This window comes from Desmodus rotundus, chromosome 3, assembly GCF_022682495.2.
Source record: "Desmodus rotundus isolate HL8 chromosome 3, HLdesRot8A.1, whole genome shotgun sequence".
NCBI classification, from domain to species: domain Eukaryota; kingdom Metazoa; phylum Chordata; class Mammalia; order Chiroptera; family Phyllostomidae; genus Desmodus; species Desmodus rotundus.
The window spans coordinates 193,638,156-193,664,927 of NC_071389.1; the positions used below are offsets into that span (position 1 = coordinate 193,638,156).

General features: G+C 49.1%; 1 protein-coding gene across 1 annotated transcript in view; it reads right to left on the bottom strand.

The window, feature by feature from the left end:
• Positions 1-26,434, bottom strand: part of CACNG2 (calcium voltage-gated channel auxiliary subunit gamma 2) — an 89,095-nt gene extending 62,661 nt beyond the window's left edge. Inside the window, exon 1 of the mRNA XM_045187123.2 lies at positions 26,291-26,434. Coding sequence (XP_045043058.1) covers positions 26,291-26,434 — 144 coding nt within the window. The remainder of the gene's footprint in view (positions 1-26,290) is intronic.
• Positions 26,435-26,772: the final 338 nt, after the last annotated feature.

The following is a 26,772-nucleotide window of genomic DNA, read 5'->3' on the forward strand; positions in this document are numbered from 1 at the left end:
AAATACTTGTTTTATAGGTATGCTTGACCACTCCTGATGAAATTCACCCACTTTCCTTTAATGTTTCTGTTTCCTAACTCAAGTTTAAGATAATGACATCGGTCCTGGCATACTGAAAAAAAAACCCCAAGTTCACTGGAATTAAAATTTCCCATCACACAGAGGCAGAGCATGAGACCTTGTTTGCAAGCGGCTCAAGTGGTGATGAAATCTGAGTCAGGCAGAAACGCCGTCCCCGCGGCTCCTCGCGGCTCCTCAGCCACGTTTCCTGTCTAGCCTCACAAAGATTGATTTGCAATCAGATATATTTGTTTTTAAAAATCTCACAAAATCTAAGAAGTCTATTTAGTTTGTAAACCAAGAGCAAATAATTGCCTCTTTTATGTGAATAAAAATGTAAAACCCATAGCTGGAATAATGGCCTTTTTCTTACTCCCTGACAAGCACTCAGAGCTCCAGCCGCACCACACACCTCCACTTCCTAGTGTTAGGCTCTTATGTTCAGTTTGGGATTCTCTTCGGCTCTCCCCACCTTCTTCTTCCCCCTGCCCCCTCTTTCCCAGCTGCAGACATTGATGGTCTCCTCTGGACTCCCATGCTATTTTGTATGTTAGGGGATTTCTTACATAGTAACCAATGAAGGAAAGAATGAATGAATGAGGTGGGTCTTACTTCACGAGGGTAGGGACCCTTGTTTTATACTTTCTTAGAGCCTTTAGTATGGTGGTCTGATCACAGGGGGCAGGCAGTGACACTGTTTATTCTAGTCACCCAGTCACTGTCACAACAGCTCTGGGTGGCTTTTGCTCCTCGTGAATTAGCTATATTGCAAGTGGTCAGTAAGTCAAAGGATTCTGGCATATCTTCATTTAAAATTCTTAGGGATGCTGTCACTTCCCTACCGCATTCAGTCCTATTGATTTACCTATCAGATCCTTCCACTTTTCTCAATCTCCACTCTCCATCCTAGTCCAGGCCACTGTCCCCTCTCATCTGGACAGCTGCAGTGGCCTCCTCACAGCTCTGCCCTCAGTCACTCTTGCTCACTCCCATCCCTTCATCTGTGCTGTAGCCAGAGGGGTGATTTAAAATGCAAATCTTAGAAAAAGACATCAGGGGCACTCAGGCATGGCTGGACAACTGTGTGAGTTCACAGCAAGAAAGTGACCCTCTGCAAGCCAAGGAAAGAGGCCTCAGGAGAAACCAAACCTGCCAACACCTTGATCATGGACTTCGAGCTTCCAGAACTGAAAAATAAATGTCCCTTGTTTAAACTGCCCAGGCTGTGACAGTTTGTTATGGCAGCCCGGACAACTGATGGAGATGCTCAGTCAGAAGGTCTCCTGTGTCATGAGAACACCCGCTCCATAGCACAGCCCTGCTTCCTCGAACCTTCTATAGAAAGCACCTAAGAACACAAGCAAAATCCTGCGTCAAGTCCTCGGAATACCCTCCTACTGAGATGCTCCGCAGTTCCCCAAGGAGCAGTGGCCTGAGTGTCGCAGCTATAGGTCTGGCTTGTTCTTTCTGAGAGGTGCAAGGTGCTGCCAGCACCCCTAGTTGCTGTCCCTCTGCTGTCTGTCTGCAGTGACCCCCATCTGATCCCTGAGGCCCCACCAGCCTTTGGAATGCCGCCCTGGCATTTATCTGGCAACTGATACTCTCATGACGGAAGGGGAGGCTTCGCTGTTGCTGCTTCCTTTATGCCTTGCCAGAGGTCTGCGGTTTCTCAGTATAGCAGGCTCTTGTTGCCCCACGAATGGCCATCAGTATGGGGCTCAGCCTCACAAACTGATATTAGTAGCCTCAGTAAGGGAGAATCTCTGCCCAGATTCCTTCACACCTGCCGGCCATAAGCCTTCCCGGCCAGGGGCGTCTGCTCTCTGCTTTCCTTCTTCCTAAAGAAGCTGTGGAACTTCTCTGTGGGCCCAGAATCCCGGCCCAAGCAGCAGCCTCTCCCCAGGTGTGTGTGGATACACTCACTCAGAGGACAGCTCGGCGTCTGCAGAGAAGAAGGTGTTTCACTGTCTCCCAGGAACGAGGCGTCAGTAAAATGATTTTCCAGTTGATTCTTGTACACATACATGTACAACTTTTGAAAATACATTTTGAGCTTCATACTTGATATGTTTTAATAAAATAACTGCCATGGATATGCCAGTCACTCAGTGTCCCCATCTATGAAGAGTCACCCTGCCCTTGTTCAGGGGAGCAGAGCTGGCCTTGGGAGTTGAAGTCACTGGCCCATCTAGCAAGTGCTGGATTCAAACCCACGCACTCTAGGATCTGGTCAAGGTGGCGAAGTAGGTGGACACTGCACTCGCCTCCTCCTATGACCACGTGAAAGTTACGACTAAATTACAGAATAGTCAGCCTGGATAACCATCGGCAGCCCAGATGAACGGAAGTCCTACAACTAAGAATATAACAAGGAAGCCATGTCGAGACCGGATACATCTCATTTCTGTTATAAATAACATTAATGAACACTCTTTGGGAAGTTCATTTGGGAATGAACACTAGTGGGAAACTGCACCATATTTCATTTATCCTTCAGATAAATCCCTAGGAATAGTGTTGAATTAAAGAATATTAAAAATAAAATAAAATGTAAATCTTATCACATCAATTTCTGGTTTCTTAAGACCTGTCAGTGGTTTCCATTGCCTTAAGGACAAAAATAAACATCTGCCTTGCTCTCACCGCACCCCCCCACCCAAATCTTGCTTCACTTTCTTTGCTCTAGTCACTCTGCCTTCCTTCCTGGCCCTTAATTACCTCAGTTGGCTCTCCTGCCACAGGACCTTTGCACATGCCCATACCTCTGCCTACAACACTCTTTTCTTCCTCACCTTTCACCTAATTACCAGGCGAGCTAAACCTCTGGTTGTACACACTCCTAACTCCCCATGCTTTTTCTTCACTCACAGCACTGTGTGTGTGTCCAGGTCTGTTGTTTGCTCTCCACTTGACCCCCAGAGCTTAGGCTCCCCTGGAACAAAGTAAAATTTTAAAAAATTTGTTGAATAATGAATGAATGACTAACTCTGGAATAAATTTAAGATATTTTTCTAATAAAGCAGGAGCTAGAGGAGAAATCTATATGCTCACACATTTATCTTCCAATGACTGGGAAGGTGTGCATCCGCCAGATAATAGCATTGCCCAGCTCTACTATCAGCAAGTCCTTGGTATCAACCTGAGAAATGATGCTTTTCCCCCCAACATAAGTTAAGCTCCGCCCTGACCTGTGGCTCAGTTGGTTGGAGCGTGTCCACAAAGTGAAAAGTTGCCATTTTGCTTTTTGGTCAGGGCACAGGCCTGGGTTGTGTGTGGGTTGGGTTCCTGGTAGGGGTGCATAGAGGCAACCGATCAATGCTTCTCTCTCACATGGATGTTTCTCTCCCTGCTTTCCCTGTCTGTAAAAATAAATGAATAAAATCTTTAAAAAAAATAAGTTGAACACGTTATGAACTGATTCCATCAAGTCATGGCAGGTGTCCAAGAGGCACATAATAAAATGCAAATAAAAAATGTAAAAAGAGCACATGACTTCCAAATCAAGCAATGGAAAAAATTACCACACAAGTGTTCAGTGACAATTCTTTATCTGTGAAACAAAGAACCCAGAACCCACTGATGTGGGATGTCCTAGATACCCACTGCTCTTGGTCACACGAAATAAATGACCCTCCCTCACGAGCTTCCTGCTGACAGTTCCACCTCGTCTTGCCATCACTGTTCGCACGTTCTACCCCAGGATAACCTTACTCAGAGTTCCCCAAGCAAGACCACCCTGGGGGTGCGTGTTTCCCTTTGCCTCAAACTATCTACCCTTATACCGTTCTCCCTCTTTGCCCCTCCATTTCCAGGAGCCCTGGGAGAACATTCATTATCATTTCCCTGCCCAAGTAACACTTTACTCAGCTACCTTTCCTAATCCTAAATGGCCCCTCCATACCCTCCATTTCCTCAAGACAGAGCCCTGGGGACCCTCTCTGCTTCTTTCTTCTCTCTCCTATACCAGTCATATCACATCCATCAGCAAGTCTTGTCCAAAATCTCTTCCTTTTCTCCACCTCCAACATCCTAATCTTTTAACAAAATTTTTATTTAATTTTTAATTTTTTATTGTTGTTCAGTTACAGCTGTCCCCATTTTTCTTCATTACTCTCCCCTGCCCTACTCCCTCACATTCAGTTCCCCCACCATTGTCCTTGTCCATGGGTCCTTTAAACATGTTCCTTGACTTGACCCTTTCCCTTCTTTCCCCCATTACCCCCTCCCCTCTCCCCTCTGGTTACTGTCAGTTTGTTCTTTATTTCCATGTCTCTGGTTCTATTTTGCTTGTTTGTTTTGTTGATTAGGTTTCACTTATTGGTGAGATCATATGGTATTTGGCTTTCACTGCCTGGCTTATTTCACTTAGCATAATGCTCTCCAGATCCATCCATGCTGTCCTGAAGGGTAGGAGCTCCTTCTTTCTTTTTGCTGTGTAGTGTTCCATTGTTCAAATGTACCAGTTTTTTGATGTACTCATCAACATCCTAATCTTAGCCATCATTTTCTGTGCAAAGGTTTCCCAACGGGCCTTCTCCCCTCCACCCCACCCCCCGCATTCTTCCCTCAGTTGTCAGTATAATCTTCTGGAAGTAAATTAGATTGTACTTAAAAGTCTTCTGTGATTTCCCATTTTACCAAGAAAAATATCCAAGTTCCCCTTCATGACCTCTGAAACCCTATGTGGGTTGGTTCTTGCCTTTTTCCGTTTCATACTGAACCTACCTCAGGGCCTTCTCAACTCATTATCTCCATTTCAGGCATCTCAAACTCGACATGTCCTCCACTGAGCTCCTGACCTCCTCTAGCCCCCAGTCTGTTCCCCCCTCAGCCTCTGCCCCTCAGGAAGTGCCATCCTTTCAGCTGTTCAGGCCAGAAAATTCAGTCACCCTGGACGTCTCTGCAGCCCACGCTGCATCTCCAATCAGCCAGCAAATCTGGTCAGGGCTGCTTTCAGAGTGTGCCCCAGGTCTGGCCACTTCCCATAGCTTCTCCTGTGACTGCTCTGGGCCATGCTACCACCAACTTCTGCCTGGACCATGGAAAGAGCTTTGTAACTCGTCTTCCTGTTTCTGTACTTGTCCTCTCTCCCATTGCCACCCTTCTCCCACCATTACTTTCCCAAGTCAGCATCTGGAGTCGGGATGGGTCAGGTTAGGTAACTCTTCTGCTCAAACCCTCCAGTGGCTCCCTCCTCACTCAGAGTCAAAGATGACATCCTCCCAGGGGCCTGTAAGGCCCCGTGAGATCTGCCCCTCCCACCCCATTCACTCTGGTACCTCTACTCCTTTCTCCTCTGCTTGCTTTGTTCCAGCCACCCTGGCCTCCTGGTAGCAGGCACTCTCCTCCTCAGGACCTCTGCACGGGCTGTTTCCTCTACAGAAGACACCTTTCCCTAGATGTTTATCATCTCCTAGGTGTTATTTGATCCCTCATCTCCTCAGCTAGTTCTTCTCACCTTGACACCAAGGCCTTCCCTGTCCACTTTGGATAGAATTGCATCTTCCCTTCCTCAGAAACATGCTCACTAGCCCCCTTCCCTGGTTTATTTTTCTCCTGTGCAGTCACACAGACCCTTGGTCTGGAAGGGCCCTGAGCTTGGCTTAATGGTCTGTGCAGCTGTGTCTCAAAATTCTTAATGTATTTTTTTTGACAAGGGACTCTGCAAGTCCATTTTATTCTTGGTCCCACAAATGAAGTAGCAGGTCCTGGTATATATCTGACCTATTTTGTTGCTTGTGTCCCTGCTAGAAAGTGAGCTCCAGGAGGGCAAGGATATGTGTCTCTTTGGTCCTTCACTGTAACTCCAGTGCCTGGAACAGAGCCTGGTGTATGGCAGATACTCAGAAATATTTGTGAATAAATGAGTCCCCTCAGTTAAACTAGCCAAAAATCTGGGAGTCATCCTTGACCCTTATCATCCTCCCTGGACTTCCATATTCAAGTTCCATCCATTTTATTTCTTTTAAAAATATATTTATTTGTAGAGAGGGGGAGGGAGGTAGAAAGAGAGGGAGAGAAACATTGGTGTGCAAGAGAAACATCAACTGATTGCCTCTTGCATGCCCCCAAATGGGGACCTGGCCTGCAACCCAGGCTTGTGCCCTGACCTTTTGGTTCGCAGGCTGATGCTCAATCCACTGAGCCACACTGGCCAGGGCTTACTTCTTAAATATATTTTTGAATCTGTCCACCCCTCTCCATTTTCTCTGTACCACCCTTTGCCAGGCCACCTGGATACCTCCTTGTAAAGCATGTCCTACCTGGCCTCCGGCGCCTCCATATGTCCCCTCCAATCATTCCCTATGGTTACCATCTTCTACCAATCAGGCCCAGAAAGAATGTCAAAGTTCTTAGCCTGCCTGAGCTGGCCCTGTCCACCTCTCTGTCACATCCTGTCCTCCCTTGCTGTAATGCAGCCTCCCCCGCCTCCTCTGGACCTTGCCAAGATGGTTTTTTGTTTGTTTGTTTGTTTTTTGCGTACAAACCCTTTTATCCCTCTGCTTCCAGAATACCCTTCACTCTCTCTAACTCTTGTTCACTCTCAGACCTCAGCCCTTTTCTCAAACCCCTCAGCAAAATCTCCCCATCATTCATGTCATGGACACTTTCCCCCCACGTGCTGCTTCTGAGTAAGACTTATCAGGGCAGCGACTGGGCAGTAGTTGGTGTGCCTTCTTGAGTGATGTCTCTTTTGCCCACAGGGCTATAAGGTCAGAAAAGTGGGGACCACACCTCTAAGATCTTTGTATCCCTTTGCCAGCAAGCTGCTGCCACCCGCATAACAGGCACTCAGTAATGTTGCTGGATGGGTGAATGTGGGGCAGGACACCCTGCTGAGCAATTAATTTTGGTTGGGTCTCCCGGATGGTTGGTTTTCACACCCCATGGCAAGGAGGCAGACAAGCCTCAGGGGCATGGTAATGGCATTGGGCTTTAGGGCCAAGAGGCCATCATACTTGCCTCATATGTTTCCCATATTCTCAAAGGAGATCAACCTTTCTCTTTGAGGAACTTGTTCTTCATCCCAACTTAGTCTGGGTCTCTGTTGTGCAGAGTCAGGGAAAGCATCGAGAGAAGCAGAGGCAGACAGAAAGGGGCAGGATGAGCGAGGAATCACATCCTGATTATAGGCAGCTGGGTTCGGGGAGGGGACAGAATAGAGTGCTGGGCCAGGCTGGAGAATTCAGCATTGGTGTAGGAGGCTCCGGAAGTGAGAGGTGTTTCTGTGGGTTACGAGTTGAGTCCTCTATAGTGTTCTTTAGGGACTGTGAGTAGCGATTGGGTTGGAATTCTTTTTTAATTACCCTTTGAGTAGCTTCTTCATATGTGACTCTTTGCTGAACAGAGTTCTATTATTTGTCCGGGTTACACAAATTTAGGCTACTGGACTTTAGGTAAAAAATAGTTCCTGTAAAGAGAGTATCAACTATTCTACCTGAGGTCTTGGTAAAGTAATTAAAATCTCATCAAGTAAAGCCTTTCTCTACTCCTCCATCAAACATCTAGGTTTTTGATGTCCCCATTCCAGTTTGTTCATGGTTCTATTTCAGTACTCACCTCCCTGTATGGCAGTTTGTCAGCTGACAGGTTTCGTCTCCCTTCCTTGACTATAAGGCTCTGGAGAACTATGTTTCATTGGTCTTTATAGATTCAGCCCACAGCTGAGACCACAGTAGCAGGTCCGTACTAGGCACTCAGGAAATGTTTTGTGTGTTGAACAACGAATGAGGTGACCAATGGTGCAATTTACTTGTCTTTCTAATCTCTCTAATAAGTTCGTACTCAGGACTACGGAAGACATTTAGGCAGTGTAAGATGGAGCAGTCTAGTAAATAGACTCTAATTTATTACTGCTGGGAGCCGCTTTACGTTAGGAAATGAACGTTCCCAGGAAACGATGTTGGGCCTTGGTAGTTATCTTTTTCAGACGTGTTTCAGGGGAGGGAAGGACTACTCACTGGCCAGTTTGCAGATGATACCAAGTTGGCTCCCAGACTTGGACTCGTCCTTGACTCCTGCCTTTCCTAACCCACATTCAGTCCATAGCACACCCTGCTGGCTTTACCTTCAGCACACAGCCTGAATCCACCCACTGCTCGTCACCGTCTGCACTCCTCGCAATTCCAGCCTTGTCGTTGCTCACTGGGACTGTTGTAAAGGCCTCCTGGCTGGTCTCCCTACTTCCACTCTGGCCCCTGTGATCTTTTCCTCACCCACCAACCAGATCCCAACCCTCCTCCACGCAAAGCCCTCCAATGGCTCCCATCACACTCAGAGCAAAAGCCAAAGAAAGTCCTTTCAATCTGGGCCCTGCTGCCTCCTGATGTCCCCTAGCTCCGGGGACCCTGGTCTCATTGCACTTCCTCAGACGCACCAAGCACATTCCTGTTCTTCCTGCTGTGCGAGTCTCCACCCCAAATATCCTTGTGGCTCTTCCCCTTATTTGCTTTAGGTTCTTCCACCTCGGCCTCGTCCCTGGCCTCCCCAAGTCAAACTGTTGCTCCGCTGCCTGCCCCTTCCTGGCCCCCTTCCCTGTTACGTTCTTCTCCATGGCACCTCCATCCAACCTACATTTTTGCTTTTTTATTTGTTTATTGTCTGTCTTCCGTAGAACATGGGGCCCTTCCTTCATAAGGGTGCGCCCTTTTGTTTGCTCTGTCCATTGCTGCGTCCTGGAGTCTGGCATGGCAGCTGGCACTGGAAGTCAGTGCTGGACAGGCATGGTGGAATAGGTGTTGAGAGCTATTATAGGGGGTAGGTAGGTCGTTTCCATGTGCCACGAGCCTCGGGTTCTGATGTTCAACGTGATCATGCTGAGGAGATTGCGTATATGTGTGTGAAAAGTCTGTGGCTTCATTGTTAAGAGTTAATGTTTAATTGTTGCCTTTTTGCCTTCTTTACGAGAGATCAGCAGGCTCTGGGCATGACGGGTAGCTGAGCTAAAGACAACCCAGGTATGTGCGTCTTCAGGGCCATGGTGGATGGACAAAGAGATTATGCTTTGTGGTTAGACTGGAGGGTGTACAGACCCCAGCTCAAAGGGGAAGGGCCACTGGCTCAGAAGACACATGTGGCACACGTGTCAAAGACAGAGAAGCTTGGCCGGGGCTCAGGAAGCCTCTGTATGGGAGGAGAAGGGGTGTGAAGGCTGGTCCGGAAGTCAGGCTGGGGACCATGGGGCTGGGATTGCCTTTGCTTGCGTGGGTGTTAAGGAGCTTGTCTTCATAAGATTTTACTTCCTAAATTGGATGGGGCTGAGACGGGGGCTATATATATTTTTTACCTGTACAGAGTTTTTATTTTTATAAATCTTTAAACTTTTTTTACTGGACACCTGCGATTGGCCTGTGAATGGAGAGTGCTGTGCTGAGGAGGACGTGCTGAGGTTTGTGTGTCCCCTTTGCCCTGACCTCCTAAAATACTGAGCAGGCACAGAGGACTCGGGGCCCCAGTGAGCCAGGCAGGGGGTAAAGTGGGTGGTGTGGTTCTGGGGCCCTGCGGGGAACAAAGCAGCCCTAGTCCTCATCTGCGTTCAACTGTTCTTGAGTGCCCAAGGCCCTAGAGAGGTCTGGTAAGACCGTGGGCTGGCAGGGGCTATAGACTTGTCATTGCTAGGGCCTGTCCGGCACACCGCTCTGGGTTGTCAGGCATGTAAGTGTATCGCGCCAGAGTATTACAGCGTATGCTGGTCTGCAATGGGGCTGCCAGCGCGGTCTGGAAAACCCTTATGGCGCAGATACAGGGACAACACACGTGAACAAAGGCTTTACAAAGCCACATGAGTGACCAAAAAATGGCCCGTGAACTCAAGTGTGGCAGGTGTAAAGTGAAGACACTCTAACCCGGAGTGGGAGGAAGGTGGGCTGGGACTTGGAACCTCAAACCAAGAAACAAGGTCAGGGCAGATTCCTCTCATGATATTAAGGGAGCATGCTGCCCTTGCCACAGGCAGGCACCATTGGACAGACTGCTGGAGACTGTTATGGGAGCGGGGGGGGGGGGGGGAGGGCGAGCAGAGAGGAGCACTCACTGCATAGTGGGCATTTCACATAGGAGAGCACCTTAAAAACTCCTGCAGTGCTTAGCATTTTCCCATTTTGCAGATGAGGACAATGAAGCTCAGAAGCTAGATAACTTATTACTATCTCATGGCTTCTAAGTGCCGGGCTGGGATTCAGACCCAAGCCTCCCTTCCCCTTCCTTCTCCTCTTCAGTTCCTTCCTTAACATATTTGTATCCAGTGCCCACCACATGCCAGGCCCTGTGCAGGTACTGGGTGGCCTGCAGTGGCCAAAACAGGAATGTTCCTGCTCTCCAATCCAAGGGGGGGATGTCAGCAGTGAGCAAAGTAACAAACCAATGGAACACTCGCAGATGGCCATAGTGCCCTGAAGGAAAGGAACAGGGGCAGTGCTGGGGGAAGAATGTGGGGCGGGATCTCCTTAGGTTGGGTGGTGAGGACCGGCTTCCTTCAGAGACTGGGGTGGAGCTTAGCATGAGAGGGGCTGGGTGGGGAGGTGCGTGGGGGGGTGGGCAGCCATGAAGGGATGGGGTCTGTGTGTCACAGGAGCTGAGGGAATGCCTACAAGGCTGCAAGGGTGTGAGAGTGAGTCTCAAGGTGTTTCTCCAAAGCATCCACCCTTTTCTCTCTAGCACATGGTTTCTTCGCAGGGGGGCATCCCTGTCGGAAGAGGAAACACCGCCTCACACAGTGGGTAGGAAGATTATGGAAGTCTAAGAGAGGGCGGGGGCGGAACATACACCACCAACCACTTCCCAGTAGGTGTAGACATAGTCCCGCTGCGAGGTTCCTAATGTATTATTAAGGCAAATGGGAAGGCGGGGTTCCATCATTTTGAGGACGAGAAACCTGTCTTCCTGCAGCATAAGCTGTGACCCCAAACCAGGAAAGAGGTTTGGATGGAGCTGTATGGGAGTGGGAAGTAGGGTGGGGGCCACGTGTGAGTGGAAGCTGGGTCACCATAGAGATCCTGATGGCATTTCTCACTGAGGAAAGGACAGGAGGGAGGGAGGTAATGATGGTCAGATGCCTGCTGTGCCACAAGCACTGTGTTAACTGTTTCACACTCCTCACTTCCCAGAGGCCTCTCCTATCTGCATCATACAGATGGGGAAACTGAGGCTCAGAGAGGTAAAGTAACTTGCCCACGGTCACTCAGCAAGTAAGGGTGTGCTGTATCTTCCCGACTCCAAAACCCCTGTGTTCTTTCCTATGAACCAGGCTGAGTGGGGGCAGATCAGCTGGGAGGGGTCAAAGCTGCAGCAGGATGGCGGATGGGGTGTGTGGTGGGGGAGTGGTTGAGGCGTGGTGGTTCTGGAAGAGGGGGTGAAAATGGGAGTAGGATGGTGAGGGGACAGAGGGAACTTGTGTCCTGGGGTGGGTTTTGCTTCCTGGATCAGAGAGGCCTGCTTTCAAATTCCAGCTGTGCCCACTGCTGGAATCTAGCAGGTAGAGGGAACACCTCCCCATGCAGCCTCTCCCCCACCGGCCACCCTAAGAGGAGGCCCCCACCGCTCCTCCTGCCTCTGGCTGCCCAAGTGAGCTGTCCCCCAGAAGAGGCTGACTCATTCACCTTGGCTCCCTGCCACCAACGCTGCAGGGAGGACCGTGGCCTAGTGGCCCCATACCTCTCCTCTTGGTCTGACTGCCTAGTCTCCTCTGGGGGACAGGCTGGGGCAATCCCCTCACGACTCTACTCCTGGCACCTGCAGAAGCCTGAGCCTCTCAGAGCAGCCAAGCACATGCCTGTACAGCATTACTGATGTCGTTGTATGTTAATGTGTCACTGTCCCTCTCTAGGCTGTGAGCTCTTGCACAGCAGGGATGTGCCTGAGTCATCTCCAGTCCCCAGTGCACATGGCAGGACCTGGCACAACAAATATTTGTTGCTCAGCAAATATTTGTTGAATTCCCTCTGAATCCAACAGGAAATCCCCCACTCTTGCCTGGGACCAGAACCCGTGAAGACAGAGTTTCCTGACAAAGCAGCCCCCAGGAATCGGTCCCGGAGGCAAAGCATACACGGGTATCTGCCACATTTCAGCATTGTTTTCCTTCTGATGCTTTCGATTGCTGGTTTTATCCCAGCCCATTCTCACTTTCTGTCTTGGAAAATCACAAGGAAACTCCACGCTGCTCCTAAAATTCTTGCCAACGTGATTCAAGCAGAATTAAGCACATGGCCCTGATTTGCCACACAAACAAAGACATTGCCACTTTCAGCACAGTGGCCTCCTTCCTGCTGCCAGCCTGGCCCCTCCCCCCAACCTTGCTCAGGTGAGAGCGGGCAGCGGGTGTGTCTGGCTGGCTCTCCCAGCCAGCCAGACACAAGAGGCACAAGAAGCCTTTGCATCCACAAGAGGCACCAGCGGTTGGGTGGTGTGGGTTGTGAAATAGACATGGGGTGAGGTTGCCCAGTGGGAATAAGCCACACACCCACCACATCCTAGTGCCCACTCACACACCACTCACCCACAGTTTTCTGAAACTGGCCTCTTTTCAGTTTCTTACTAGCTGTGTGGCTTGGAGTAAATTACTTACTCTCTCTGGGCCTCTGTTTCCTCACCTGGAAAACAGAGATGGTCGCAGAGTACAATGGCTCTGAGGGTTAAGTGAGATGTAGTTACAGCATGGCACAGGGCGAAGTGCATGGGCAGCGTCTGCTCCCTGTTGGCCGTGGCACTGACGTCTGTATCAGTGTGTGCGCACGTTCTCTGAAGGGCAGGGTGCTCCTCGGCCGTGAGCCCCATGACCGGGGAATCAGTTACCATTGTGCTCGGGCCCTCCCAGGTGTGCTGTTTAAGAACGGGCTCGGATCAAGTCTCTGCCTAAACCCAGTGTTGAGAAATGGAGCAAGGAGCTGGGCTGACAAGGCGTTTGGACACAGGCCTGCCTATCTGTGGCTCTGTCCAGCCCCTTGTGCAAGTCAGTGGGAAAATTTTAAATGCTGACTTCCTGAGGACACATTTTAGACAGAAATACTTTGCCTATAGTCGGAGAGTATATGGTGAAGAGGAAGCGGTGTGGCGTTAGCATTCGGTCCTGCCCCTTCTGAGCAGAGGGACCTGGGGCAGGTCACTCGGCTCCGCTGGTGCCTGTGTCCTCATCTGAATGGGGCTGGTAACCACACCTGCTCAGAGGGGTGTCGGTGATTCTGTGCGGTCTGCAGTTTAAGGGGCTTAGCACTGGGCCTGGGGTGTGCAATGTAAACCGAGTTTTGTTCCCAAGAGCAGCTACCTTAACAGGGACGCTGTCATCCTGAAGTTCCTAATGTCTAGCCAGAGTGCTCCTCTGTGAAGGGCTGTGGCATCTCTGGGGAAAGCAGGAGCTGTTTTTGGAACCAGCTCCACTGCATGCCAGAACCAAAACCGAGGGGCCCCAGTTGAAGGAACCCAGCCCAGAACTTGTCACAGGAGGAAACCCCTTGGCCCAAGTGGCCCAATGGGCGTGGGACTGACTGGATTTGAACAGTGTTTTGACCTTCACTTCCTGTGGGACCTTGGGCAAGTTCCTTAACTTTTCTGAGCCTCTGTTTCTTTCCTTGGAAAATGGGGACAGCACTGTCTCTCTTGCAAGTGCGTTTGTGAGACTAGAGCATTAATAACAGCTTTTACTTCTTGGGGACTAGGCACTATTCTAAGCCACCCTGTGTTGTAATTACAACAATTACATCCTCACTTGACAGGTGGGGAAACTGAGGCACAGAGGTGCGTAACTTGCCCAGGGTCGCGTTCACCCCATTTCCTGTTGTGGGCCCTGCCCCCATCCCTGCAGCTGTCACCTGCCCACCTGCAGACTGGAATGGGCTGAATGGCATGCACATCTCCCCGACTTGCCAGGCCTGACCCACACCTCTCTCTGCCTTTGTGTTCTTTTCTGCCTGGATCATCTGTCTCCTCATCTCTGCCTGACTTGGTAATGTGTGTCCTTCAAGGCTCAGTGCAGGTGTCTCCTCCAGGAAGCCTTCCTTCCTGCGTGGGCACCAGAGGCAGGCACCCCTTTAGCCTAGGCTCCCCTCTACCCAGGCGTGCAGCCCTTGCACAAGCGACAGTGCATTCAGTTTACTCAGCACTTTCCACCTCAGCGGCGTTTATGAGGCTCTTTAAACACTCACTCTTGTTGTGCCCTCTGCTCTTCAACACAGTCATTGTCTCCATTTCGAGGTTGAGGAGCCAAGACTTGAACTTAAGTTAGCCTGCCATGGGGTACCCAGTTACACTTTCCTTTTTACTTGTTTCTTTTACCGGGCCTTGGCTTACTTATTTATCAGGGCCCTATGCCACATAGGGATTCAATCAGTAGTTGTTTAATGGGTCCTGAGCACTCATAATGTGTTTCTAGAATAATAATAGTTTATTTTATTTATTCATTTTTAGAGAGAGGGGAAGGGAGGGAGAGAAACATCAATGTGTGGTTGCCTCTTGCACATCTCCTACTGGGGACCTGGCCTGCAACCCAGGCATGTGCCCCGACTGGCAGTCGAACCTGTGACCCTTTGGTTTGCAGGCCAGCACTCAATCCACTGAGTGCTGGACTCAGCCAAGGCCTAATAATAGTTTTTTTTTAAAAAAGGACAGATCTTAATCAAGTATCGCAGGTTCCCATCCTCCTCACTGGTCTAGGACAGGCGTGAGCCCTGTGAGAGGAGACACTTGCCTGAGTCCACCAATGCATGTCTCTCCTGGGACCTGGCACAGAGGGAGGGCACAGAAAATACGGAGTCCAGAGACAGGTGTGTTTCACCCTCGTGCACTAAATCTCACCTCTGCCTCCTGTGAACCATCTACTGTGGGGCCCCAGCTCCAAGGCCTTTAGTTTATGCCAAGGGGTTCTTAGAGGACAGAGCGATACCTACTCTCCCTGAAATCAGGGAAACTGGATGTCTGATGACTGCTACCCATAAGCAAGAAACAAAATGACAAAGTGATATGAATGTTCAAGTGTGCAGAATGCCCATCTTCTCCAGGCATCCCGAGTCTTTTTAGAGCAAAACCCTGTAATATTAATAAACGATAGAGAGAAGGATGGAAAAATGAGTCTTTCCCTTTGACATGGCGAAGATCACAGGGACTAGAGAGACCTTTAATCTTTATTAATGCATCGCAAGGGGGCCTCTCCGCAAGCTGCAGGAAGCAGACATCCAAGGAGTTTGCATCGCTCGCAGTCCTCAGCATCCCTGGGTGCCTCAGATGACTGCCTGATACTGTTCAGAGTCTAGCAGGGCCATGTCCCAGGGACCTGCTGCGTCCTGGGCAAGAACAAGGCAGTGCTAACCCAGCTCCCATCTGTGGGGGGCTGGAAGACAAGAAAAATTCAGGACACAGGCCTCAGTCACGTGGGCTCACTTTTAACCAAGGGCATCGATGCCCTGAAGAGGCTCAGAAGGAACCAGGCTGTCGGTTGCGGGGACAGGCACAAGTTGTGTTTCAGAGGGGGCACACTGAGTTCATTAAAGAAAGCATCTGGTGACCCCCACCCTCACTTGCATTTGTCCCTCCCCTGCACTGCCTGGCTGGGTGTCGCATGAAGGTGGTCAAAAACACCTGGGACTTGATGTCATGCAGACCCGTTCCCACCAAGTCAGTAAGTTAGGAGGTGCAAGGTAGGTTCAGGAGAGTGCAGAAGACCTGACAAGGGTTTAAGAGCCCAGGAAGTTGCAGGGGCACGTGCGTGAACACACACACACACACACAGACTGGGAAATGGGGAGGCATATTTTGACATTCATTCACTCATGCACTCATTCATTCATTTGAAAGTACTTATTGATCACCGGCTCAGTGCTAAGCACTGTTCTAGGTGCTGGGGATCCAGTAGATCACCAAGGTTCCTTCCAGTGTTCTAGTAGGAGAGTTCCTCCAGGAGCCAGGATGCCACAGGGTTAATCTCACTAAAGCCACATTATAATGCAAACGGGGTGGACACCTCCTGATCCCCCACCCTCAGGGAGGTCAACCTGTCCAAGGCCACACAGGTTATGGACGCAAGATCTGATCCTAGATTCCAGACCCTTCTCTTCCTACTTCCTGCTCAGAGCTGGCTAAGAAACCCAGGTTGGGAGGGATGGTACAACCCAGGGAAGAATTGGTTGAAGTGTGCTCAAGTAAGGCATTGCCTAATTCGATTATGTCTGCTAGACTGCAATGTAATAAAATGGAGTTCTCTCATAAGCATCATCTCCTAGTATTTACAGAACAAGAAAGCACAATTAAGATAGGAACTTCCAGGGAGAAGACTGTGTGTTTCAGCCTGAAATGTAAAGAGAATAGATCTGGAGAAAGTGATTCCTGATTTTACAACTCAGCTTGGATGCAGGGATGCCTGCTACACGGGGAGCCTGGAAGCCCTGAAAGGTCAGGCTGATGCCCAGAAGGAGCTGCTGAGAGTGGGAGGTCCCACTGGAAGGACACCAGGATGGGGCAGAGAGGCTGATGGGAAGAAACTTGTTAGAAGGAAAGAGAGTAGTGAAAGCAAGTGACAGTGAAGACTTGGGTGACCTGTTTATTTCAAACACCTCCTTGCTCCTCTCCAGTGTCTGCCTTCAGGTGCAGACAGAGTGATGTTTTTCTAGCAACAGTAGAGCCTGGTGACTAGTGTGTGGGCCCTGGCACCAAGCTGCCTAGGTTTGAAGCCTGGTGTACCCTTCCTGTGCTGTGTGGCTCTGGGCAGATTACTTGCCCATTTTGGACATCCATTTCCTCATCTCTAAGTGAGGGTTGAAGTATATCCAGATTCATAGTTGTCATGAAGATTGAATGAACCAATATGTATGAAGCACTTGGAACAGTGCCTGGCCCGTCAGATTCTGTCATTATTTTAAATCTGTGTATACCACGCCCCCTTTAAAACCCATGAGTGCAGGCTCTCCGCTGCCCTCAGAGGAAAGCCACACCTCTGAGCTGGTGTTCGAGGCCTTTGCAGTCCAGCCTTTGCTAGTTCTAGTTTTCTATATCACCACTCCCTCTGTCCATCCCTGCATCCCCACTGGACCCAGTGACAACAGCCCCAGCCAGCACCTTGCTCTTCCATCCCTCTGGGCCTTGCTGGTTCTCCTTCCTCTTTAGGACCCCCACCCCACCCATATGCATCATGGAATCAGCTTCAAGACTCAGCTCCCACCTTGGACAGAACTCTCTGACCCCTTGTCCACTCGGGAATTCATTACTTCTTCTTCTGGGCCTCTAGGTTTTGGCCCTGTTGCCTCATGATTTCATTGTTCTGAGTTTTCACTGACTGTGGGCCCCACTCAACAGGTAGGACCCAGGCCCCATCATTTCCAAACCCCCAGCCCTGCCCAGTACTTGGCTCCATACCTCAGTCAGGGGCTGCCAAATGGATCTGCCCATTAGAAAGGGAGAGAATGCCAGCCAGAAAGGACACTCATGGCCTGTTATTATAAAGTAAGCACAACCCTAGAGATGGGGAAATGTTAAGAGCCTTGAAAGGCTGTTTAGTTTATTTTCTTGGTTAAAAATCCTTCAAGCTAAAGACCTGGAGAGGGAATGCTGCATTTTGCCACCACGTTACCTCTGGAACAGGGAGGAATAAAACCAGGGTTCGTGTTTCTCCTTTGAGAAATTAGGTCACTGGGTGTTGTTAAGTGTGCCTTACAGAGCTATGCTAATCAGTTTTCTTCTGGCCTAAATATCTGGTAATTATCTTGGTTTTTTTGCTTTGCCAGACTTGGCTTCCTAAAACAGTTCATCCACGCCATTGCTTCTCAAGATCTTCAAGGATAACGTTAACCACTGCCACCTAATAGCAAGCGTGCCCAGCTCCTGCCCCGTGCTCGGGGTTCTTCTACCTTTTTAGGTACACGGGCTCCTCAGATCTCTGCACAGTCTAGGAGGCAGGTGACACTATTATTCCCAGTTTAGGGGGGTGGGGGCTGAGGCTCCCTGTTTCGGGGCTCTTGCCCCCTCTGCCAGGCTCTTAGTCCTTGTCTTCCTCCTCATCCTAGTTTCCCTCCCCACTCTCACCCCTCATTTTGGTCACACAGAGCACGTGGATGCCCAGGCTCAAGCCAGAGCTCCAGGGTGGTCCAGGTTCCCTGTCCTCCCCGTGCCCACCCACCCCAGAATGTCTGCCAACCTCAGGTCTGTAGCCCTCACACACCCTCCAAAGCATGGCTTTGTCTAAACTCTTCCAGAAAGTTCTCTCTGAACCCCTGCTCCAATTAGAATCCAAACCACCTGCTTTAATGTTTGGTGGTCCAGTGGTTGAGTGTGTGTGCATGCGTGTGTGTGTGTGAGCACTCGAGTGATTGTGTTCTTTCCACGTTTAAGATTACAACTACTTGAATGCAGGGACCAAGTCTTCTTCTCTGTCTCTCAGCTCCCAAAGAGTACTGATCTACTAAGATTCTCCTTATAAACCTCATTAGTTCAAAAAAGCAACAACAAGCCTTTATTAAACACCTACTGTGTACCACATACTGTGACCAGCACTGGGGTACTGGACTAGACCCTGACTGACAGCTATTGGGAGGGCAAAGGAGAATTAAGGGAAAAACTGATAGAGTAGGTCCGGTTCATCTTTTGAAACACGAAGCTCTGTTATCCAAGTGTTTGACCTACCATTGTCAATCACAAATAAAGGTCAATGGTATAGCCTAGTATCTTCTGACTAATTGGCTTGTTTGGAGGGATCTACTTTTAAGTTTGTGTCTTTATAACCTGACAATCTTGCTGAGCTGCTATGAAAGGAATGATTATCATAATAACCAAGTAACTGAGCTTTTGTAATAGGCTTTGCTTATAATGTGTTTCATGTCCAGACTACTCTCTCAGAGCAGGATTCCTCACGCCTATTTCTCTGAAGGGGAAACTGAGGCTCAGCAAATTTAAGTCATTTGCCCAAAGGGCAGGGTAGTTGGAATTTCAGGCCAAGTCAACTTTTATATTCTTTACTCAGCTGTTCTCTAATTCTCTGCATCTGAAGTTCTAAAATCACAGAGAAAGAGAGAGATGTTTTGACCTTGTGGTAATGCATTTTCTGTAAGGTCAGAAATAAATAAGTGGAAATTAATCTGACAGTCTCCAAGCCGGCTGCCAAATACCAATCTGTGTTCCCCTTGGATTTGACCCCCATAATTGCTCCACTCATTGACAACTGATCGGCTTAAATAATTCATATCCTTTCCTGAGGCCTATCGCTTGGCGTTGGCATTTGCTTGATGAGGGCTCTGACTGATGGGCTATTACAGGCTGACATGTTCCAGAGAGAGGCTCAAAACTGTCACCTCCCCCAGCAACTAAGGTGAATCTCTGTGTTAGGATCTCACTCTTCTATAAAGCTCTGAATGGTCAAAATGTAGCTTTTGGGATATTCTGAACATATGTACATTTCCAGCCTTCCTGTGGGCCCAAGGGTGAGGGTTGATGGTGTTTCCTGGGACACTTGGAGGCTCCTGCACTCTAAGTCACATGCCTGGCTGGGGCTTCATGCCCCAAGGGTCTGCATGGGGCCCCACCTCCTCGTCCTCCAGAACAAAGCTTCCATCAGCTTTCCAGGCCCAGCAGGTACCTAGATCTTTTGCTATTAAGGGGAGACTCCAGTTTCTCCCAGCCTCTTGCCCAGGAAAGAAACTTCTCCTGGTGGGCAAAGTGGCCAGCCTTTTTTAAGAGAAAAGAAAAGAAATATATTCTTGGAGATAAGAGGCTAGGGATGGAGAGCAGGCTAGGAGGGGCTAAAATGGTGGTAACCTTAACAAAAGGAAATAAAGAAGGGCAATAAGGAGTGGTGGGAAGAAAAGAACAGATGAAATTCTCAGAAAGGGTAAAGAACATTTCCTCAGACCTGAGGTAAGAGAGCGAATGTGACCAGAGACCTTGAAGCTACACCTGTTGGGAAAGTGTGGAAGGGAAGCCAGGAAGGGGCAAGGGTGCTGCTACCTTTTGAGAAGGGAGAGGTAGGGAAGGGAGAGAGCAGAGGAGACTGAGAAACCACAGCATGGAGGTATCTTCCACCAGGCTGACTTCAGTGCAGAAGCAACTATTCTAATTAGCTGGGTCTTAGGATGTCCCATTCCCCAGCTCATTGCAGTGACCTTGAACCTGGGAGCAGTTTCTGTCTAGTTTTCAGTTCATGTGGTCAGTCCTCCAGCCTCATGCTCCCAGCAAGCCCTCTCCTTCTCACATCATCACTGTTATCATACTTCCATTGGACTCCCTTTTATATGTGGGTTCTCCACAGCAGTGCCCCACCCCAGACCTTCCGAATGCGAATCTGCATCTTCACCAGACCCCAGGTGATTTGCATACACGAAGGCCTAAGAAGCAAACTTGAGGACTAACTGACTATAGGCTTTGCTGTCTAAGGGTGGTGCCTTCCTTGCTGACTGTTTTGAACCCGAAGCACAGAGCTGGACATATAATGGGATGTTAATAGGTGTGTATTGAAGGAGAGAGCTAATGAGTGTCTACAGAAACAAAGACAATGGAGGCGGGGCAGGGGGTCCAGTGAGTGGAAAGATGGTGATCCAGTCTCAGTAAGCAGTAGGGATGAGAAGAAGATAGAAAAGCCTGGAAGTTGAATTCTCAGAAATCCAACAATATCAGAAGTATTGGTAAAACTTGTGTGTGGACAGCAGCCTGCCTATAAAAACCACCCTACGGAGCACACACTGATCCTTGTATGCATTTTTGAATGCTGTCAGAAGGACATCCCCTTGGAGGGCCCATTCCAGGGGCAGAGCCATTATGAGCACTGTGAGCAGCTAGAGAGGTAGGAGAGAAGGGGGGAGGAGGTTTGGGCCCCAGGTGCTGGGAGATTGCAAAGTGCTGGCCACTCTTCTCCTGCACCATTGCTGACAAGAACTGGAGGTAGGAGAGCACAGGTAGGGAAGAAGGGTGCTGGATTCTGTGCAGAGGTTCCAGCCTCCACACCAAGTCCTCATACTGGCATGCTTTACATCTTATGAAGGACTAGAGATTTTGTGTATGTTGTGTCCACTTGTCATTTCCTGGAAGTGAAAATACTCAGGCAAGCAGGAGAGGTGACAGTGTGCATCTGGAAGGGGAGTGTCTGTCAGTGAGGGGACAGGGAAATCTAGTAATGGGGCCCATGTGAATCTTTCATGATGGGTGATTGCCAGTGGTCCATGGGGCTCAGGGAGGCTGGAGGCCATCGCTCCCTCATGATCAAATAAGAAAGAGGTCTGGTGGTGCCCGTGCTTGGCCAGGTCAGCCCTGGTGAGTGAAGAGATTGCCTCTTTGGGCCCCGCACTGCAGCTGAGAGCTGCAGGTGGATGTTGGTCCTGGCTGATGGCGCCATATGGTGGGATCCGACCAGGATGCCATCTTGGCTCTACCTCCTCTGAGCAAGGGTGCAGCTGACCATGGGAAGGCTACGTCACCTCTTCCTCAGCATAGACCCCTGCTACAAACTCTCCTCGTTCTCATTGGATTCTTAAACTGTGCCTGTGATAGGGGCCCTTTTTACCCCCTGTTTTACAGATAAGGAAACCAAGGCCTAGTGCAAGCCACTGAGAGAGCTGGATTGAACACACACAGTTCTAGTCTGTGTTCACTAGACTAGACTCTAGTGAACACAGAGTCCTGTGAACTAGTCTAGACTTGTAGTGACTCTAGTCTAGACTCACTACCAGTCTAGTCCCTGCTGTGGGGCACTGCAGGGGGGCGGGCATGGCCTTGAGCCTCAGTTTCCTTATCTATAGAACAAGTTTAATAACTCTCTCAAAGACTTGTAGGGAGGATTGACATGAGATCATACAAGTAAATCATTTAGAGCAGTGCTTGGCGTATAGGAAGTGCTCGGTAAACTCTCACTCTACTCAGAGTTGGTGGGAGATTGGACAAGGTAATTTATGAGACAAGTGATCAAAAAGTAGCAGTCCTGTCCCCTCTTCTCCTCTCTAACCCCACAGGTAAGCTCAGATCAGTTTCTAAAGGCAGGTGGGAGTGAGTTCCATTCTAGGACACGCATTCTCTTTTTTAGTTTGACTTTTTTCGAAGAGTTAGGAATACTTCCACGAGGGTGAGTTTCATTGTCAGAATAACGGCCCTCGGATTACATCCCATCAAACAATCACAGGGCCTGCTGAGCTATGTTAAAGTCCCACTGTCACCCTGCCAGCTGAAGGCGTGGTTGTCATAGCAGAGTCAGGGTGCCAAAGTGCCCAGCTCACAGCTCCCTCGCTGCTTTGCCTCTCTCCTGCCTTCAGCCTGTTCCTCTGTTATTGTATTGTCCTGTCCCACCTCTCCACTCTCCATAGGGAGATATTTGAGCAAGAGTGAGAGAGAGGGAGGGAGGGAAAGGGAGGCAGGTTTTAACTTCTGTTACTGCCAGTATCAAGAGTGACGATCAACAATAACAAGACGGTAGTAGCAGCCACTGTTCTTCATAGTGTGCTATCTGTGCTGTTGAGCCCAGCCCTCACAATGACCCGAGGAGGCTAGTGTGGCCCCATCTCTAATATTAGGAAGCCCAAAGAGGAGAAGAAGATTTGTGTCCATGTGGCTGGGAAGTGGTGGATGCTTACCAGTCACACCTGGCTGCTGGGATACCACTGTGTGCGCTCCCCCACGCTATATCTTGGGAAGGCCAGACACAGAGGAGTTGCTGCCCCACATGAATTTTCACAGACATAGTTGACCTTGCCCTCCATGTGGCTGTAACCTCGCACCAGTAGTCTGCACTTTGACCTTTCTTTGATGTCTTGGAAATCCCTCCAAACATGAATCTTTGTTGGCAGCAGCAGATCCTACTCTGTTTGGGACCATGGCCCTCTCTTTAGGAGAGTAGTATCCGTCACCTGTACCTAACGCAAGTTGCTACCACTTGTGCTGTACCTACCATGTGTCATGCATATATCCCAGTGCAGGAGCTCACTGACACAGCAACATCATTCATTTCGCAAGTGAGACATGTAAGGCTCAGAGAGGCTAAACAACAGCCCTAAGGTCTCCAGCTGACCCACACTCATTTTCAGTCGTTTGATTCTCAGATCCCGGGTCCCTGTGAAGCCCAGGCCCTAGAGCTTGACGTGAGGTGCTGTGGGGAAGGGGCTTTGTAAGCCGGTGTTTTCTGCCTAGTCTGTTTTATAGAAGAGGAAATGGAGGCTTGCCAAGGTGAAGAACCTCAATCAAGGTCACATGCTCAAAAGTGGAAGGCACAGACCGCCTTTAGCCCAGATTCCCTGACTATACACCTGATACCATTTCCTCTACCCCACTCCCTGGGAACATCTGCTGGGCCAGCCCCAGAGAGTGCCCTGGAAAAATGGCAGGGACCTCATTTCCCTTCGCTGCCTGTGGAAGACTTGTCTCTTGGCTTCTTGTAATATGGAGTGTGTGTGAGTGTGTGTGCGTATGTGGGTGTGTATTTTTAAAAAATCTTTTGTCAGCACCAAATTCATCTGAAATTGCAGCAGGAATAATACTTCAGTGTCCTCTTCACTCTCTTTGGTTCTAACAATCTTACAGCCTCAGCCTCCGCTTCAGAGGAAAATCATAATGAATGACTTAAAATAACTCTGCGGGAGAAAATAAGGTTTGATTTGAATTGCAGAGAGAACGACTCCCTTTTAGTCCCCCTCTCTCCTCATTTCCTGGTGAAAGCTTTCAGAATCTACAAGATCCTTCAACATTCAATGATCCAAGAGTCAAGAAAAACCAGTCAGGTTGTTTGATCTAAAAGTACGTTTGTCAGGTATCTATCCCCGTAATTCCAAAATTCCACCAAATGTCACCTTAAGAGTAGGAAGCTTTGACAGCTTGGCCAGTCTCTCCTTTTAAGCATTTTCTGGTTCACAGGGGATGTTATGTGGCTTCCCCACCATGGTACTTCGTGCACGAGCACCTTTCTCTGGGAGGGCCAGAGTGGTCCACTCACTGCAGAGCCCATTACAAGCTTATCTCACTAATCCCTGTGATCTGCATCAATAGAAAGGAATTCTCAGAAAAGGGCAAAATGCAGATTTAACCAACGTGGCCCTATCTGAGCAGGTTCATTATAACTCCAACATAGGTCCCCAGAGGACACGGTAGGTCATGGATGTGCTGTATGCATCAGTTGAAGCCCTACTTAACTCACATGGGCATAAATGAAGCTGGAATTAGCAGAGAAATATACACTGATTCTGTGGCTCTGTTCAATCATAATAAAGTTCTGCGGATTTAATATATTTTCTCGGTAGAGCATCTGTCACAGCAGACAGAGTTGTGAATTGCACATTCTGTTTCTGCCTTGAGAATAGTTGTATTCAGCCAAGTAGCCAATGGGAGCTCAGTAAATTAATAAAAATAAATTCCTTTTAGCTACAATTCTGAGAACTGTTGTGGTTTGCCCCATGATTGCATGGATTTGAACAAAGCCAGTTTGGAGGCCGCTAAAATGAACTTATTACTCAGCTTTTATTTACAAAATGTATTTTGAGGCTCCCAGGCATGCGGTGGTCACGCAGTGATGTCAGGGGTTGGGCAGAAGAGAGAATGGGTGTGGGATTTGTTGACATGCTGAGACCCGAAGGGAGGGCGGCTGCTCATCAGGCTTCTGTCCCAGGTCAAATGAGGCCACATCAACTTACGGAATTTTTACCTCTCCAAATGCCAGTTCGGGTTGGCTTGCAAAATGCTGAAGAATGAATTACACCCTGTCCTGGTGGAGATTTATGACATACAATGTGGGGTAGGAAAAAGAAAGCCTTATTTGTCTAACGTGTACATGAGGGGAGCCGGCAAGTCAATGGAATTGAGAGGGAATGACCGTGATGCAGGAGCTCAACTTTTAACCCCTATGCAGATCAAAGCAGCTTCCTCTTCCCCTTCCCCTCTGATCTTCAGAGATTCAGCCCACTCTCTCTATCACCTTCTACTACCCTTCTTCCACACACATTCACGTTTGACCCAATTCCCCCTTCTATCCAAAGACTCGACCCACTTCTTGAGCCTTCTCCCCCACAGTTCTGACCCAATTCTCTCATCATTTCCACAAAGACGTGACCCAATTTGCCTCCACCCTTCCCCATGTACATGCGGTAACATTCCCCCTCCACCTCTCCACACTACAGATCTGAGCTCATTTTCACCTCCGTGCTAGTCATTCACACTTGTGCCCCTCCGCCACTCCAATGGACCAGAGCCAGAACAAGTTACCTTCTCTCCCTGCAGCCAGGCCACCAGCCCCTTCTCTCAACATCCTGAAGACACAGCTTCACTTGTGCACAGCCTCTACCTTCCCAGGGACATGCACAGGAATCTGACCCAACCGTCTCACCCTCAAACCCTACTGGGGTCATCGGTCTCACCGCACCCCGCCCTTCCAAGGACACATGGTTTGTGTCACTGCTAGGATGCCCAGCCCTCCGACACAGCCAACATTCGCAGTTCAAGTTCGTCATAGTGTGACTCAGAGCAGGCAGTTGTGGCAGGACCCAACTCCGCCGGAGGAGACGCACAGCTGCTCGGGCCTTGATCTGATATGCGGTTATTAGGTGATTTCTACAGAAACCATTCTGTGGGCAGCATATCTGTGAGCATTTTGAATTTTCTTTAAAAAAATGATGTGTGAATAGTTCTGGTGAAGTGTGGCAGATTGACAGAAGATAAAGTTCTTTGTTAACAGAGCAAGAAAAGAGCAAACGCACCGGCCACTGAACACGCCCCGGCTGTGTCGGTGGGACTCTTTAAGAGGTTAGAGGAGATTACTCTCCAAGGACGACTCATTCTGGGCTGCTGCCTAATTAAAAAGTAAATATGTGTCCATTATCACAAATGAGTCTTATTTATCGCTCAGAGCCAGACTCCAATCACTTATGCTTTTTATGAAACCTACTAATCAGCTGTCAGGTGACAAAGGCATTGCATACTATCAATTTTGGGGGCTGATTTGAGTGAGCAACCTGGGGTGGGGCGAACAGTTGAGGGAAGGCTGGAGAGGGCTTTTGTCATCCTTCCCTTTATCTTAAGTGACCAGCCATCCCTTTCTAGCTGTCCCCCTATGTTTGATGGAGAAAGGGCCCGTGGCAGTCCTTCCTCTTCTCTGAACTTGGCTGAGTCGGGTGTCACTCGGAGGGAACTAGGATTAGAAACAGCTGTTGTTTTGAAAAATCCAGCTTATTGCTGTGAACAGTTTTTCTCCTAAAATGAAGTGACGCAAGTTCAAAGGCTTTAGACACTGCGAAGAATGCTCCACATGCTTGTTATTATGGTGATATCCCAGTCATCACTCTTTCTACCACCTCACCTTCATCCCCACCTCCTCCTCACCAACATGCTCGACATCGACATCGACATGTGACTCCAGCGCAGTCACCGCCACCCTCACCGTCACCGTCACCACCACCACCACCTCCACCTCCTTCACCGCGGCCTTCACCGCTAACACCATCTCACCCCCGCTGCGTCCGTCCAGATAGCTCTGAATCTGACCTTCACCTCCTCGGATCTTATCCTGTCGGCCACTTCACTGATAAATTTACCCTTTATAAAGAATAAGAATGAAAATAGAAAATCATTTCCTATTTTTTATTTTATTACAAGAGCTTTTATCTGTTTTCTTCATAAGTTAGAAGTTCAAGATCTCTGTTTTTATCCATCTATCTTTATGTTTCTATCTATCATTTTCTTTGTATTTTTGGTTGTTTCTGTGACTCTTCCTGTCTTCTGTTTCTTCACCCCTCCACCCCTACTGGCAGCTGGTTTAGGGCTCAGAGCCTAAAGGTAACC